The 18,128-nt window shown below is 35.4% G+C and overlaps 1 protein-coding gene across 1 annotated transcript; it reads right to left on the reverse strand.

Annotated features, from left to right (window-relative positions):
- Positions 1–181: 181 nt before the first annotated feature.
- On the reverse strand, positions 182–17,681 carry LOC135690795 (uncharacterized). The gene is made up of 14 exons (XM_089114708.1): positions 17,278–17,681; positions 16,709–16,770; positions 15,758–15,949; positions 14,380–14,448; positions 13,673–13,700; positions 12,448–12,482; positions 7,801–7,914; positions 6,793–7,331; positions 6,251–6,337; positions 5,099–5,543; positions 4,412–4,484; positions 3,972–4,052; positions 3,387–3,413; positions 182–1,384 (listed from the first exon to the last, which is right to left on the reverse strand). Exons 1-8 carry the CDS (start codon positions 17,501–17,503, stop codon positions 7,275–7,277), a joined length of 783 nt encoding a protein of 260 aa, XP_088970834.1. The 5' UTR covers positions 17,504–17,681; the 3' UTR covers positions 182–1,384; positions 3,387–3,413; positions 3,972–4,052; positions 4,412–4,484; positions 5,099–5,543; positions 6,251–6,337; positions 6,793–7,274.
- Between the last annotated feature and the right edge of the window lie 447 nt (positions 17,682–18,128).

Here is an 18,128-nt window from a genome sequence, read left to right on the forward strand (position 1 = left end):
AGATTCCGCCATTCAAAATCGCTAGTGTTCTTGTGGGTTTTAAATGCTATACATCGTACAGGTTATAAATTCCTTGTTATCATATTGTCTCACAGTTCCCTAGTCTTTGCTAGATTTATCCAAAATATATTCAGGCATTGCTCTTATATCGAAAGATTTCATGCGAAGAATACTCCAAACATCTCATAACCTCAAAACTTTTTGCATTTAATTCCGATACACAGAATTATTTAAACGGAATATAAACTCGGATAACTGTTAAGCACGCCTCCTAAATATATTATTATGGGAATAACTAATATTAACAAAGATCGTTTTTAGTAAATCTAATTATTTATGGGTTTTTTAAATTTTACATTTCGGGGGAATATGCAGCAAAATGGGGGTCAAAGGAAGTGTGAGTCAACAGAGGGCAAAAAGTTAGTTCGAAAGAACAGGAATGTAGGCCCTTTTCAGATATAAGACCTTAGCTGCTGTCGATAGGGGAATGTATCCGAACAATTAGTTGTTTATGATTGGTGATGATAACTTTGACTGATAATGATTGATGACGATTGGAAGATGACTTAAAATGATTGGTGATGATTGGATGGTGACTGATCAGGACGGACGATGATTGGATGATGACTGATCAGGACGGACGATGATTGGATGATGACTGATAAGGACGGACGATGATTGGACGATGACTGATAATGATTGATGATAAAGATTTAAAATGAAAACTGATGCTCGTGATCACAACTGGTGACCTTGCTGATTGTGTTGAATCATCAATTTCGTAGACCGGTCACATCATGAGCACTCCACAGTTCGTGACAGTAAAACTTATCTTACACACCAGATTACTGGGTAATATTTGGGATAGGAAAGGGTTAAATATTTAAACAGGCTAGCAAGAGATACCATTGTCAACGCAAGGTTAAACAAATAAACCAATATTGGATTTTCTATGAAACAAATAATGGGTATTTCTTGAATATCTTAGCATGGGTCTATATTTGCATAATCAATAAATTATATTAAAAACAAAACTTACAAAACACAACTCTTAAATTCATTCAAATGATAACAAGAATATCTAATAAATAATTTAAATAATTCGTCAAGAAAACAAATGAAACTTGCGTTGGGCAATTAAATACGTTAACATAAGAACATTATGATTAATTTCAGTATATATTTATTCAAAACCATAAATCTATAAGATACAATAATAGAATATCTATGAATATGACTTAAAAACACAACAAGAAGTTCTGTATTGGCAGGGAGCTTCAGTCTTCTAAGAAACCTGCTTGTTTTGCCTTGGATAATTTTCGACTCTTTTTGCCATCTTGTTCAAAATGAAAACTGGCACGAACAACCGGTTTGTAATCGGGATCTGCAGCCGAGAAGTTTAATGGCAAGATCAAACATGATTATTAAAAAGGCCTACTTCAAAATATCACAGGAAGAAAAGATCGCAAGGCCTGGAATGGGTATATTTCTAAGTTGAGTTATGCTCGGTGGCGCTTTCCAACAAGAAGCCAAAATCTCAAGAATGGTAAAAATGCCAGCAAAGATTTTGACAACAATGTGGTAAGAAAGTCGTAAAGAAACGGCTTTTGTACAGGAAGCCTTTTAACTAAACTTCTCCTGCAAAAGGCTCTCAGTGAATAGGAAAATACAGTATCAGATCAAAAGAGTTGAAGAAATTACCCACAGTCGACAATCTTTGAGCTATAAGCTAGGCTCAAATCTACATCGCAAACAGTGAGTGTCAAAAAGAAAACAGTAGCTATAACAAAACCTCCTGAACACAATTCACTAATTAGACACAGGATATGCGACAGTGTTATTAAAGATGTCTGAAAATAGGCGACAACGTATACTTGGCAAAAATTGACAGGAGTCAGTTTAACATCCAGTACACTGAAACAACAAAACAGTGCAGTATGTGCACACCAAAAGCTTAGGATCCAAAAGAAAGTAAAATGACAGAAACATGGAAATACAAAATTCACTACGAAGAAGAAAACGAACTCAAGTAGAAGATCTGCCGAGATCGGTCAAAGGACAGAAATCACACAAGACCTCGAGTTTCAGTAGTCTTCTTTGACCTTTGCTTCATGTCCTTTGACTGATGACCTGGCTTTAAAGGTTTTAGCTATGATGCTAGCCCATATGATAAGCATTTAATGTTTAAAACATTAAAAATGAAGTTTTTATTTTATTAGCATGGAATCGCTTTGACTTCGTCTCCATCTTGCTCGGTGTGTCTCTCTTTTTGCTCGTAGCTTGGGATTTAGGCAAACATTTGAGTATCGACGCAGTGGCTTGGATCCATCTGAAGCCATAAAGAAGAATTTTCGTTTAGGCAAGAATCATTCACGATAATGAAATTCGACGATTCGCCTTATCAGCTTCATTGTTTGGATTTTCGGTGATTGGAGCACTATCATCATTGTCTAAATCACTTGAATCAAGCACCATGATTGATAAATCAACACAAAATCGAACTGATTTCATGAATCAAAGAATCAACACAAAACAAGGTTAAAGTAAAGGAGGCAAAACCATCCTAAACAACGATTGCACGACATAAGATACAACAGACAATCATTAGATCGTGATTAACAACCAGTGTAGACAAGATCTTGGATTAGGAATCACTCGCAGAAATCAATGGAGTATTGAAATAACGCATTGTCTGGCTGGAAATCACATATTGTTCGTTTATCAACAAATCAAATAATCACTGGTTAGATCTGTTATCGTCAGACAGTAGATGTGATTCTTCATCAGGCAATCAAAGATCAAAACAATTCAATCAGCTAAGCTTTGATTGTGAACAAGTAGCGACATAAATCAGCGAAAATCACAGTGTAAAATATTCCATGATTACGAACCTTGATCGGAAAATCATAAAGATAGCTAAAAACACGAGTTTACCCGTTGCAGATAAAGAGAATCATGAGTTAATTTATTGCAAATCAATTTAAAAGGAAAAGATAATTAATCAATCAAAACAATCCAATCAGGGTTAAGATACAAATTTGATCAAATCATGTCAAATATGTAAATTGTAGACTCTTTATATATATTGAAAACTGATTATATAATAGATAACTACTTGATTAAAAAGATTTTAATAAGTAAACAACTTCAATTTCCTATCATCTTCTTGGGATTGCAATTGAATCAATAAAGGCTTTTTGTAAAAGCAACAAGGATATAATGTAGCCATAGAAATGTATACAGAAAGAAATAAAGATAACATATACTTATTTCTGTAATCTAAAATCTGACCATATGATTGATATTCAATTTCAAGTATTTATTTCTTTTTCGGCGTGTGGAACAAATGAAAAAGTACAAAGAATTGATGAAATAATTTCTCTTACCGAGTATTAGCGATCTTCCAAGTTTTCCTGAAATTCCAAGAAAAGTAAGTTAACACGCATGTGAAAGGTCAAAATTGCCACTTACTCTGAAGTCGACAATAGAACCTCCTTCGTTTAAAAGATCCCCCGTTTATATTTTAAACCTTTGTTTCACTGACAAAAATCTTGGACTACAGATTCAAATTTCCAATGTCCTTTGATATCACTTTCAACAATACTTAGGCTCCGTAAGAAGTCGATCCAAACTCCAATTTATCGGGCCCCTCGGTAAAATTTGGACTTGACCATTACTCACCGTCATCTATTTTTAACCTTTCCCCTTTACTCCCGATCTCAAGAGATTTAAAAAATAACTTCTCATTTTGATTCCAAGTCCTCTTCATAGTTATATATTCTATCGGTGTATCTTCAAGCTAAATAGCATCAAACAATAATTCAATTTTTATCAATTTAAATATTGCTGAAAGGATAAGATGCTAAAACATACAAACAACGTTTATTCGCTACCTTGGCTGCATATGGTCAATGAAGATTGCCTTTTAATGTGGGCTAGAAATAAAACTTTTAAGATAATTTTAAAATTACTTTGTAGATCTCCTGCTACTGTGTCTTTGACCAAATCCTTTGGCTTTTTGCCTGCGTAATCTCTTACATGAACGTCAGCGCCTGTAAAACATTAAACTTCTAGAAACCTGGCTGTGCAATTTGTGATTATATGTATAAAGGCTAGAAAACAAAGAATGAGAGAAAACTGCAGCAAAATCTATTACCTTTTAAGATTCTCGTGTAAATTGTGCACTTTGTAATCCGAACATCTTTACGAGCCCAAAGAGAGCTCAAATTACAAAAAGTTGACTAAAAGAATGAGCGTTAAGAAAGGATAAGATATTATTTATTGCGAGGTTTGAAAAAAAACGAAAATTTTCGTGGATGTAAGAGCTTTTGGAACTACGAATTCAGACTTGAGGTAATAAGAACTTTAAAAATAGCAATAAGATGATTAGCAACTTTCAAAATAATCTTACCGTAATCGGTGATAAGCATTTTGATAATAGCATCGTGTCCTTGCATTGCAGCTAAATGTAATGCTGTTTGTCCCTGGATAAAAGCAATCAAAAATTTCTTATAAATGTCAATACGAGATGGCTCAAAAGTAATGATTTCAACTGAAACTCGACAACAAGAGTGATGACACCAACGATGGAAAGACGACCTCACAGTTTATAAAGATATGGCGCCTTTTGAAAATGAAACTAATTCCTTGCGGTAATTCTACTTGACAGATTTGTATTGCACTACTGTTCCAGAATGTTTCTGGCAAGGGAGGCAATTAAGAAACTAAGGATTGATGACAAGCATAACCAATCCAGGTTGAAAACATATTCTGGATGTCATATTCGTTATAGAGGTCATACTTACCCTAGACAACCAACGATTCCCTAATTATTTTCTCCTTTCATAAATAAAAGAAAACTAGCTAATCGGTTAATCTATCAACATTTTCATCTGGCCTGTACCAATATATGCAGCTTTAACATTGGTGAACGGAGTACAGCACGTAAAACTATGATCTGGGCGTGAATGCTGCTTTAAAAAATATAAGCAACAATTACCCAGCTAAAATTACGATTGTCTAATATTATATGCGCCATTATATGATAGTGAAGGATAAACAGATTGGCGTTATTATGTTAAGTGTTCAGAGTACTTACCCCCTGTATGTTTCGATCCAAGCATAGATGAAATGAAAAAGAAAAAATCGGTTAGCATAAAAAAAGAAATGTGCATTGAAAAAAATCAGTTAAATATCTTCTTGAGAGCAATTTCTAGTACAAATTACAAGCACAGACAACAACCTTTTTCATAATAATCTCACGAGACTTTGAAAAACAAGGATATCATACCCGTGACTTGATGAAGAAAATGTCAGTGCTCATGTTATCACATCTTAGCTAATTTGCAACAAATTCAGTAGAACTTGTAAATTCGAGGTATGTAATAAAGCTCTTCAAATGTTATGCGGTCCAAATTTGACAATTCTAAAAATAGATTTTGTGACGTCACAATTTCGGAATTCTTTAAACGCTGATGTACAAAGTTATTGATGAGCGGTGTCTTCGAGAGAAAAACTAAATAAGAAAATTAGCTACTTACGTGCTGTTTGGTCGAATCAAACGAAGCATGGAAAGAAAACAAAAATAAGTAAGCAACAAACTAGATTTGGTTGTTACTACATACATATTGTAAATTAATAATCTTAAAAAAACATGGCTAAATGCTTAACAAGTGAAGGCTTGGACTAACATTTGTAAATTTTATGCAATAGACTTTTAGATTTAAGCAACGAGCAGAAGAACTCATTAAGGAGTTAACTTGAAAAATGAGACATGAAATTGCACGTTTTTGGGTGCACATAACGTCAGCTGGTAGAGAAAACCTCTCCTGGGTGACTGCTTGATTTTTGTCACAATTTCCACGAAAAAAATAAAACAGTCCTTTGCTGTACAAATGTATGCAAAGTATATACATTAGGGGAAAAATTAAAAGCATTTAGTCAGCAGGCTGTTGATAACTTTAATTCAACGGATATAAACATGGCGATCGCAAAATGTATTGAAAGGCAACCAAACAAAAAGAAACTTATTTTATCATAAGACCCTCCATGCAATGATGTGATTGGACACAGGTCGACTTTTATGCAAAATGAAGAAAGTTTTGTTTGCATCTTGTATCCGTCAAAGTAAAAAAATATATATTTGGCCTATTCAAAGTTCTGTCAGTGTATAATATGGATATCTATCACAGTTGAAACATGATACGTTTTATCGTTTCAAATGTGAAATAAATGAGAAAAAACATCCTACCGTTCTGACATTGATATCTGCACCTGAGTCAGCGATCAACCGTACCATGTCACGCCTTCCAAGTTTTGCTCCCCAATGTAAAGCTGTCTGTAAAAAACGGGAGAGTTGTTTTAGAGAGGTGATCTAAAATGATGGCAATCATTTTTTTATCACAATGGCAGAAATATAAAAAAGCTGACGTCATGGTTAGTTGTCTGAAGTGGCAATTTTCACGATTTCATGAGTTACTTATCAGGACCTTGGCTCAAAATAACACAATTTTGTTTTTCTTTACGAGGTTTCTACGATTTTCTAAGCCCCGTCCTAATAGGGCTGAAAGCAGTCAGGAATCAGGGTGGGTGCTATCCTAAGATGTTATCATGGTCAATTGTCCATTAACATTGTATTTAAAGAGATGAAATTAAATCATACAAAACAGTATATCAAAACATAAGGGCAAAAAAACAAGACAGATAGGTAAGCTATTAAGATTACACCAGATGAATGCATGCAAGAAAGAATTTAACTTTTTTTCTCTAATATACAATGGTAAGAATACTTACAAACTGAAAGTAGTATTTGCTCGTTATTCAATAGCACGTGGCAACATGAAAAACAAGAAAACAAGACAATAGTAAAAACTTCTTCAAAAACTCTTTGGAACAGTTATTGGCGATGAAAGGGGATTGGCTGAAGAAAAAATTACGTAATCGAGAAAAATTAACGAAAATTACAGTTTACCCGCCTGTCATGAAGTGCGAGATGAAGTGCATGCTGTTATATTGTTAATATACATAAGGTCGTGCTCATCGAATACATACTTTATATTATTATGTATGTAGGCCACAGAGTTTAATTTTCTAACATTGTTTTTTGGTGGGGTACCCCGTGTTTTTTTCTAAGTGTGCTGTGGATAAAACAGGTTGAAAAATAGTGTCCTGCGGAATGGCCGTTAATGAAACGTTCAGCTTCCACCTGACTAGCCTTCCATAGTAACTTTGCGCTATTTTTTAAAGCAGCCAACTTCAAATAAATTAACAAAAATTTATAATGATAAAAACTTCATGTGTGAATACATTGAGAAACAGCCTTTACTTACCCCCTGTTTATACCAAAGCATGAAAAAGAAAAAGAAATAAAGGGATTAGAAACTTGTAAAAAGCAATTTATGTTTCATTCGTTTAGTTGAAATATCACACAATGGAGACTATAAAACATATTTCTTTTGTTGTCGACGGTTTTCGAGAATTCAAAGAAATGATCCAAATACTATTGACAGTTTGAAAAATCTCCAATACTTATATATATAAAATTAAAACTTGAATAGGAGCGTTTAGTTTAAGGAAACGAGTGTCTTCACGAAGACTGACGAAAATCTATATCCGTATTGCAGAGGGGTCCGTTGCAGAGGGGTCCGTTACAGAGGGCCTATCAACAACAAAGGGTTTGCTTAAAAAGTAAATAGCGAAAGACGAATTTCAATACTAGGTAATTGGAATTATTTAATGGGAAGTTTTCCATATCAATAAAAGCCTAGGTAAGTTAAAAAACTACAGTTGGGGATTACATACGGTGACAAAATCTCGTTTGCTTGGCAAGTCAGGGTTTTTATCCATCATAGCAGCTAATTGTTGACAATCGCACAGGGTTGCGTACATCATCCATTTCTTTTCTTCTTTGCTGAACTAAAAATATTAAGTTCATCGCATTAAACACAACAGAAGGCAACTTATAGTCACCAACTCTAGCAGACCGACCGACCATATGAAAGACCGGCAAAACGGTAGTTTTCTTAGCTAATTGATTAAATGCTTCCGAAATTTTAACAGTCTTTATTGGTCAGGCTTTTCGTATTCATTATATAGACACTAGGTGAGAGTGTCGTAAAGCGAACAAGTGTGGGGTAAGGGTAGTAATGGGCGGGTAGGGGGCTGTTTACAACCCATAAAAAATATGAGGCAGAAGGCCATCTTCTTATTTCGGCTTTTGAACACCTGGTCATATGGCAATTACTTGGCATTCGTGAAGGGGGCGGCATCATTGTCCCTTTGTTAATACAATGGTCTCTAGAGAGCCCGCATAACTACCTACAGATGGGTCCACCCCCGAGGGATACATTTCGGCTTACCAGAAAGGACTGGTGTCCAAGTGACAATGTATTATTAGATTCTAGTTTAGAACTGTAGGTTCTCTGATATCCTAAGCTTTAAACGATTCGATAACTGTTTATAATTCACTATCATGTTGACTTGATATCTCTTATGGCTCTCTAGTTGATTTTATTAGGGGTTGATAACATGATCCTTTTTATCCCGCTACCCAAGCTGCCTCCGTAACCAGACTACAATCCCGGACAAAATTGTTAAGACGAAATGCAATTTCTGCAATTTTCTACTTAATGTCGCCCCTATAAATTCGAATCTCCCTTCCCCCCCCCCCCCGAATCAATGTTGGATTTGTAGTTCTATCATTTCTTCTTCAAAATCATGCATTCAACATTGAATTGGGGAAAGTGGAAATATAAGCTTTCCTTGAAAAGTCTCAACCATTTTTGTCCGGGATTGTACCTTTACCATGAATTCAGAAAAACTATATTTCACCAGTAAATGCAAAGCTGTTTTTTTTAAATTCTTTGAACATAATTTATGATCATTTTAAAGAAAACAAAAATCCTAGGTATTTACCGGAAAATCTTTTATTTACCAGAAGTTTTGCCGGAAAATCCTAGGTATTTAAAACCTTTATTTCGATTACAGATAGGGGTGCAGTGGGGTCTTGTTTTCCAGGGGCATTGGCCTCGCTGCGTCCCTGGTCTGTTACTAAATTCATATCAGGGCAGTATGCCGCAGGTGGGTATGTTAAAGGTTTAAAATGGGTCAATATTTGTCAAAATTGACTGGTGGGTAGGAATGGCCCCCAGTTAATCATTGTGCCGTTCAAATATATTTACATGTCTTTTGTCAGCAATAGAATCGCCTGTTTGCATTCTGGCGCGCCGATGTTCAGTTGTCGAATGGGGAAGTGAATTTTTACAACACAAAAATACAATGTTTATGACAAAGAAAGCTTAAGAATTTCTTTGATCACTATTTTCAAACAAAGCTAGGCATGTTGACTACAATGAATAATTTATAAAAACGGCCAAGGTAGAAGATAACTGTAGCAGGTAAAAGAACATTGAGAACTGCAACGATAACGACCAGGGGATGATTTGAATTCCATACAAGATTTTAGTTTGGTTTCCGTTTACTGGAGATCTCAAATTACTTGACTAGCCATGAATAAAAAAGAAGGGATCTCGATGTTGCTTTTCTAGGATAACAGCGAATGGGATTGAAATAAAAAATTACAAACAAAGCTAAGTTTATACAGACTTTGAGTGGGAGTGGTATTGTCATCAAGGAGAATTGTGATAAGATTGGTCTCTCGTGAAAGTTTATGAACTTAATGCCAGATTAGACCAAAATATGCTAGACAATGAATCCAAAACGGGCGAACTTTGAAAAACATGGCAAAAAGTACTACAAGGTTTTCAGTAGCTTTCATCGGCTTTTGAGAACCGACAACCCCGTTCAAATTATGTGTATTGAAATAAAGAAATATTTTAACCACAACTTTATAAGAAAGACCTCAACAAATTCTAAATCAACAATGTCTTGGCTGATATCATCTGGCATACGAACCTCGATTGGTTTGATAAGAAATAACTAAAGCCTACTGCCATTTTGGTAGCAAGTTTAGCCGGTACATTTAACTGTCTTTGATTCACCGGATAATACTGTCAGGACAAAACTTTGAATTTATAAAAAAAGAGTTGCTAGATAGCCCAAAATCTTACCTTAACCATTTCGTGCAGAGCTAGAGAGCTTCAAATTTATCTCGTTTACTCTCGATGTGCGTCTCGATGTGCGGACAAGCAAACGAAATCCGTAGAATCATGAACAGAAGTATACGAAATTGTGGGCTGGTATTTCTTAAACAGTACAAAGTCACCGGGTAACCATGGCAACAGAGTTGGTCGGTTTTTATATCAATTCAATTTGTATAAAGGGATTCACACCACAAACAAGTTATCAATATCTACTGGGTCGCATTTTCGAAATATTATTAAGAGCACTGGAGCACGTGTTTCTGCAATTGAAAGTGGTTTGGTGAAGACGGCCATGCGATGAAATGGTTCTTGGCCTAAATCGCACACATGTGAGATTGGGCTGGATGAACCATTGACAATTCGTTTGTGTGACATATGTGACTGCAAAGAAAGCCTAGTATTTTGAAATTTTTTTGCATATTATTAATTTGCGGCAATCTTTTTGTGGGAAAACGTAATCAAAGTTTAATATTTTTATAAACAGTTAACAAAAATGGAAAAGGGCAATATCAATGTTTATTCTCGCGGGCGTTTAGAAATAAATATAGAACAAGGGATTGGAATCGAAGAAATCAAAACATGACACAATTGTTAGGAGCTTATTGTCAATGAAAATGACATTTGTGTTAGGTTGTTGAACGGTCAATTTCTTGATGGCCGAAGATCAATGAAGTTTGGGCAAGAGGGTAGGCCGTTCAAAGAGGAGTTGTCTTGTTTCCATACTGCTCGACCTGATGACGTAATTAGTTTACCCTGAACCTAACCCTAAACCTAACCCTAAACCTAACCCTAAATCTAACCCTAGCCCTGACCCTTGAAATAATTAATCATGCTAATTTATGACTATTAGTCATGCATATTTATGACTATCAGTTCGAGCAGTATGGAAACTAGGCAATTCCGTTCAAAGAGGTATGCGTAAGACGTCAAGGAGGGAATGAAGTAAAATGTCAGCAGTTTCAGAAATAGATTTTTGAGCTTAAACTGAGGTACCACAAGCTTTTATTGGAACAGGGACCGTCAAAGACATCAAAGTATGAAAATGTGACTGCATGGATGACGAAATATCTTGAAAAAATTTATTTGGATTGATGGTAAAGTGGGAATGGCTGAAAGAAATTCAGGATCTCCATTCAGGACCCTTGATAAGAGCTATCATAGAATGAATTTTGCCGGGTGTTATAATCATGAAACCTCTTACCTATATAGCCTCGATTTGAGATTTTGAGGTAAGAATTTGTATTCATTACTTTTTAATGCATTCATTTTGAAAATTAAAGATAGCCTTAAAATTCTTGACGAAACATTTCTTAGAGGAACAAAATTTTTCATTCCTTTATTCATGGATGATAGAATTTTTTCAGTAACGACGATAAAGTTGCAAAAATCTTATCACGGTAGGGTCAAGCAAATGAGAGTAGAGAGAGCAAACAAGCTATCAAAATAGACCAAGAAGATCATATTCGAATGAATGAAAAAACTTAGAACATAAAACATCAGAAACCACAGAGATCTGATTTTGACAGCCGTCCACGAGCGCCTCCATAGTAAAAAATGAAGTATTCTCTAGTAGGGAAGCATGGACAAGCATTCGATAATGAAGTCACAGTGAGTCAATTCATAAGCAATATGCAAAATTAATAAATTGTGTAACTTCTAAAATGGCAGGAGCATAATGGCTAGGGTGGGAAGTTTTGGGGACACTGGCAAGCCTAACAGCAGGAGGTCCAGCGGAAAGATTTTGGAGACTGTAAATATTTCTTCTTATAAGAATAGATTAATTTTTCTGGTGAGTCTTTGAAATTTAAAATTGTGATGCTAAGCCTGACATTATTCATTCTCAAATTGCTTGGAGCTACCTAACGTTGAGCAGTTAGCCTAGATCAAAATAACCGAGGCCGAAGATGAAGGGAACGTAGACGCAAAACATTTTGTGAGCCATACGAAAGTTAAAAAGGATTTGATAAAATATTCAAGAAACTGTAACAACGATGATATCCTGGCTAGTATTTGAAAGAGAGCAATGGGACGTTTATGCTCCGAGGTGAATTTTCCACTAAGCTTACCGCAATCAGCAGACTGTAACCATAGTTGGGGTCGTTTTGAACACTGAACAGAAACGTTAAAATTCAGCGACAGTAAATAACAGTAGACCTAAACCTAATTGAACTGGCATTTTTCAAGCTATTTGGACAAGGGTTCATTGCCCTTCATAAATACACCTTCAGCTCTGCTTGTTTTCTATTCACCTTCTCAAACACTTCTCGATTCTCCTTGTACCTGCGAACAAGTGGTAGTCAGTGATGTATTGGCAGAATGTACGAAATGATCCACAATTTTAACATACCTCACTTTGCCCACTTGCAACCGTATAATCTACGCCTAAAAAGAACAAAGATCATTAAAATCAATTCAATTAAAAGGCAGCAATAAATAAAACTGATGGATGCTAGCTTAGTTCATATCTATGATTTGGGTAAATGAATTGCTTTTTTACCCAAATTTCTCATTAACTGAACATGCATTTTCTTCCACAGAAACTAGATATTTCTGACCGAAAGAATTTATGACATATGTATTGCACTTCCAAATACTTAGATCAAATATGCAGTCAGACATCACTTTCCATTTCGATCGATGCAATACACCAATTCAACTTACGGCCTCATTTTGAAAAATTCTTCAAATTCTTTTGTACAAAATTTTTGACCTCGGATTCGGATTGAGAGGAAGGACTTTAGTCTTCTTTGAATTTTGCTTCAGGGTATTGCTAACTAGATTGATTTTATAACGACATAAAGATAAAAATTTTATAAGGGATTTGACCGTGATTGGCGTCTAGAGTGGTAAAGTTTCATCAAACTTTTCCTTACAAGTTTTCCAACTTCATTTCTCCGTAAAATCCAAAATACAAGCATAAACAATATGAACATTTGTATCCAGCCTAAAATTATGGTGATAAAACCAAATCTAAGCTTAAAAGAGTGGTACAATGAAGTTTTGAAAAATTTCCAAAACGAGGCCGTAAGTCGAATTGGTGTATATCCAGATTATGAACAGAGAAATTGAGGCCACTTTCATGGAAGGGAGATTACCATTTTGTTTAAAATTCCAGTTGAAAATGTAGACATAACCTTTATCGTTACTAAAGGCTAAATTGGATAGGATCTATTTCTGTATACTCTATGATTCACTGGTAAAGACGGTATCATTTTGAGTTAACAAGTATTGCCACGTAAAACAAGTCCTTTACTCTAAGGTTTAGAATAAAAAGAAGGTAAACAGGGAGTGGGGTTTTGAGGTTCGTGGTAGAGTCTAAAGTTTAGCAAATTATGGGGTTCAGGGCAAATTAAAGGGGGTGCCAACCTTGGGAAGTGTTATTGCAAGTGATCACAAGGTTACAAACTTTTGTCAATATTGTTATCAATTCCCGACCTCGGAGCAACACATTGAAAAGTGAATCAGGTCAAAAATTGATCTATGAGCTGCTTGTTAACGTGAAAATGCATGGAAAATATGGTTTGCATCAAAGAAGAACATGATATGTAACAAAATCAGAGGAGGCCTCATACCTTCATCGTCGTAAAGATCATTCATCAACTATTCGAAGAAACCGAGACAAGAAGATTTAGTCACTTTAACAAAAATCAACACCATATCATTAAATATTCTATAACATATCAAGAAATAACTGATTGTGAAGCTTAATGTTGTGTAGTAGAAAAAGTAAGCTCAGTGATTGAATTAGCAACACAGTACTCTGTTCGCATTCTCCAGATGGTGATGAATATTAGAATGTGTATAGATATAATAAATATATAAGAATATAACATATATAAGTAACCTTTACATGACAATTAGGATTGGTTTAAAATTCTAAAATTGTCTTTTGTCTAACCACTAGCAATTACGAAGGAAAATTTCCCTTAGTTAACACCTATAGACAATTGAAATTCCCAATACCTCCAGGTACATAACAACTAAATAAAATAACCACAATAGAGATGGTAGTTTCAACAGTTGCGTGATGTTTGCATTAAGTATGAAATTTTGAGGCTAAGCAACCTAGAAGTGTCCTGTTCTACATACAAAACAGTAGTTTAAAAATTCTTTCGTTGTAGCTTTTTGACGTTGAAGAAGCCTAGCTAGTTATTGCATCAATTAAAAATTTTAAACAGAGCATGGCAATAATTTTGGTTGGGTGCTGTGGTTTGAGCCTTAGCAGCTTCCCAGATGTTGGACACCAATAATATAAATTTATTCATACAGAGATACATACATCATCGTCTAAAGAATCTGTGCTCTTCCCTAATTCACGAGCTCGTGCAGCAACATTGCCTGCTATTGACTGCAAACAAAATAAATGAATATGTTAAGCGCATGTTGGGGAGGGGAAAGGATGAAAAGAGTAGAATCTTCCCATTCTTGCATGAAATTTATGGGTGAATTTTGTCCAGTTGCAGGAAGGAAAAACATTTTTCAGTTCTCATCAGCTTTATTTTTGAAAATGTTACTCTTAGTGGGCTCTTGATTGTGTATTGCAGCGCATTGCATGTATTTTCGGGAATTAAAAATTACACTCACTTTTAGATTGCGCTTATTTTTAGTACTTTATAGCAGATACCTTATCATCAGAAAAAGTTATTGCCTTCCAATCTTTAAAATATTCTTTAAAATTTGGAGCAGTTGATTTTGTTACCTTTGCATGTTTCTGTTGCAATTTAACACAAGTGAAAAGAATGAAAATGAAAAGAACAAAAATGAAAAAAGATGTAAAATAACACAGATCGTGTAGGCAAAGAGGATAATGCAGGGTGTTTTAGTTTAGCCCAGGGCTAAAAAAATAGGCATACAGGCGTGCATGAGTATGGTCATACCTAAACCACTTTGTATGGTAAAACCAGCAAGAAAAGAAGATGGCAATACAATCTAAGGAAAATACCCTGACACATACATGAGAAAATACCTAACTTAATATTGAGTTAGGTATTTTCCAATGTAAATTTTTCTGCCTTTCATACTTTTTATCAGCTTACAAAAACTAGCAAACTGTCATAAAGATATCACCTGAAACAAATGCAAAAGATTGGCATCCTGGAAAAACCAGAGCCATGACCCCTCTGGCTAACCTTTAGCAAATAAATTTTATTTAAGCCTGAACAATTGTTGTTGCAGATTGTTTTTTTTCCAAATATGCCAACTGTGACAAAAAAGATTTCTATACTGAATGACATAAATGTGTTGGGCAAAACTAAGACAAGAGAAAATTTTCACTGGAAAAGATTTTCTGCAGTTTAGACTGGCAGATTTTTGTTGACAAAGACAGTATGATTAAAAATTTCCTTTTATGGTGCTTTTATAGACTCCAAGCCACAAGGTACTGATTTCAAGATTGGACATTTTCGTACATTAAATTTGCCTCAGGTATGCAGTTTTTCAGCCTGCATATGGCATTGTATCAGCTCTGAAAAATCTATTGTAAAAATAAGGCAATGTTGCTCAACTTTTGGAAGTTTAATATCTGACTCATGCGTGTGACCAATCGCACACATTATTGGCTCAAGGGGTGTGCCAGTGCATGCACATGCCATCACATGCATTCAACAACAAAGACTGGTTGATATAGATATATATATTTATAGATAAAATGAACATACATGTGAGTCAAGTCCAATTCCACTATCACAAGTAGACAAAGAAGACTGGCTTGATGCTGAGCTGTCAGACCCTAATCTTCTATCAAGCAAGTGAACCCTTCTCTGCTCTGGACTGCTTAGGGGTCTTGGCGGGTGACCTTGTAAATTATTGCATTTACTGCTAGGACTTCGTAATAAAATTAATCTTTCACCCTAAGGCACAAAAATTATATCATAAAATTAAAAAAATTTCATTTTATATCAGAATCATTTACAAATCTCAGTAGATCAAGCAGTTTGAATTGTCTAGACTAGTAAATAGTATGACTAGTAAAAAACAAAAAGTTTATATTTTTAACTAGCATAATCATTCAAATGCTTTTTTTTCAAAATAAATTTGGTTATAATCCCTGTATTCAATAATTGCTGATTCAATATAATAAGGTTGAGTTGGTATTTGTATTTGTTGCTACCTAGCATCTGAAGGTAGCTTTTAGGACACTGAGAAGCTATGCTTATCGAGCAGTGTCCTGGTCCTTCCTCTCAATGTGACCATACCTCGTGATTCCTACACCTGGAATTACAGAGAACTGATGACTCTTCTCACTCTGGGTGAAAGTTTGGCTATGCCAGGGACTCAAACCACAGACCCTTGGGAGTTAGTTGAACATAGTTGAATATTGAATTCAAGAAGCTGAATCCAGGCTGGATCTTTGAATTGGCTGCTCAAACAGCTCTTCCAAATAGTACTCTATTTCTTTCATAGGCTGTATCTTAGCCTATGTATCTTGCAGTTTCTTAACAGTTTTTAATCTTTAATGTATGTTAAACAGTCAAATTCATTCAGTGGGTCAGCTTGGCAAGTGGGCTTGTTTCAGCCTCTGGCCCACACTTTGTTTCCTCTTGTTCACATTTAAAGACCATCAAATAGAGAGATGGAAGAAGGGGATGAAAAAATCGATGACCACTTACATCCTCAGTCTTGAAAGATGCAATTTTTGACAAGATATCTTTGAAATCAGCTCTTTTCCTTGCTAAAAGAACAAAAACCAAAATCTTAAATCTACGAAATTATAAGAAACAAGAGGTAATGTTTTATCCAAAATATATTTATATACCAAAAGTAAAAAAAGTATTAAGATGTACACTTAAATTTCTACTCAGGTAGACTTCAATAAATATAGATCTAAATAGAAAAAGCATATTGCTCTACTGCTTAGATATTTTGGTTTGAAAATTTCATCGTGTGACTGTCATTGGCCTACTCAGGTAAAAAAATTGTTTTCATGCGGTTATGTCTGCATGATTCGATAGTCAAAACAAGAAAGTTAGTCATAACAACGGTTAAAATAACAACTTCTTAACAGGATATCGTGCAAAACAATCAATAACGTCTTTTGAAATCGGAATTTTCAGTAGCTTACCAGAATGGATCTCTACCGTCATCAAATCAAAAAACACAACATGGCAACTTTGCCAGTTGTTCAGAAAGATCGTGACCTTTTAGGCCATCACTGATGACGAACTGTGAACGTGCTTACCTTTAGAAGCGGGATCTGTTAATGATCTTTTGAAAAACGTGACCATGTCCGAATACTTTGCCTTTCCACCAAAATTAGATAGGTACGCTTTGATGTTTTGGACTGAAACGTTGTCATCAAAGGGCTGTTGAGGGAGTGCCTTTGTTGGCCTTCCACCATCTGTAGCTGTGGCGCTTTCGCCTTCCTGTTTGGGAGCTCCACTTCTAGAGGTAGCCGCGGTGGCCATGCTGCTTTTACTTAACTTCTTTTCTTACATTCCTTAGATGTTCCAAAATCTTTTAGATAGGCCTATGATTCAACTTGTTTCTTTCCTCCGCAGACTGCGACAGTTAACAAACAAAGAACTGCCACAAAAGGTCCTCCTGCGCAGAATTTCTCATAAAACGTCAAGGAAACAGCGAGAAGAGAGCAAGACACTTTTCTGCTAAAATTGACTCCATATAGCATTATTTCCGCTCTAGTTCTCCTCTCCGGCGGATGCAAAAAATTGACTTCATATTACCCTCGTGTGCACCCACGATTTCTATGACAAAGGGGTATATATCTTGCAAAATATTGGACCTACACTACAATCCTGGCCAAAAGGTTAGTGGACTGGAGAAAGAAACCACTAAAAATGCAACTTTACCCCAATAGTATTATCAAAACTCCACACCCCTGCAGCAATTTTGGTTTTCTTGAAAATACCCAGGCAACAGCAGTTGACACGAATAGAAATAAGCGTATCAATACTGACTTTGGGGGGGGGGGGGGGGTGGGGAGCGTAATTTTTCAAAAAGACTACAATTTGCCAGCCAGTCCAATAACTTTTGGCCAGGATTGTAGATTCTTTTAAAAGACATTTCTGTTAG

The sequence above is a fragment of the Rhopilema esculentum genome, chromosome 4, assembly GCF_057945365.1.
Source record: "Rhopilema esculentum isolate cy_ngs chromosome 4, ASM5794536v1, whole genome shotgun sequence".
NCBI lineage: Eukaryota > Metazoa > Cnidaria > Scyphozoa > Rhizostomeae > Rhizostomatidae > Rhopilema > Rhopilema esculentum.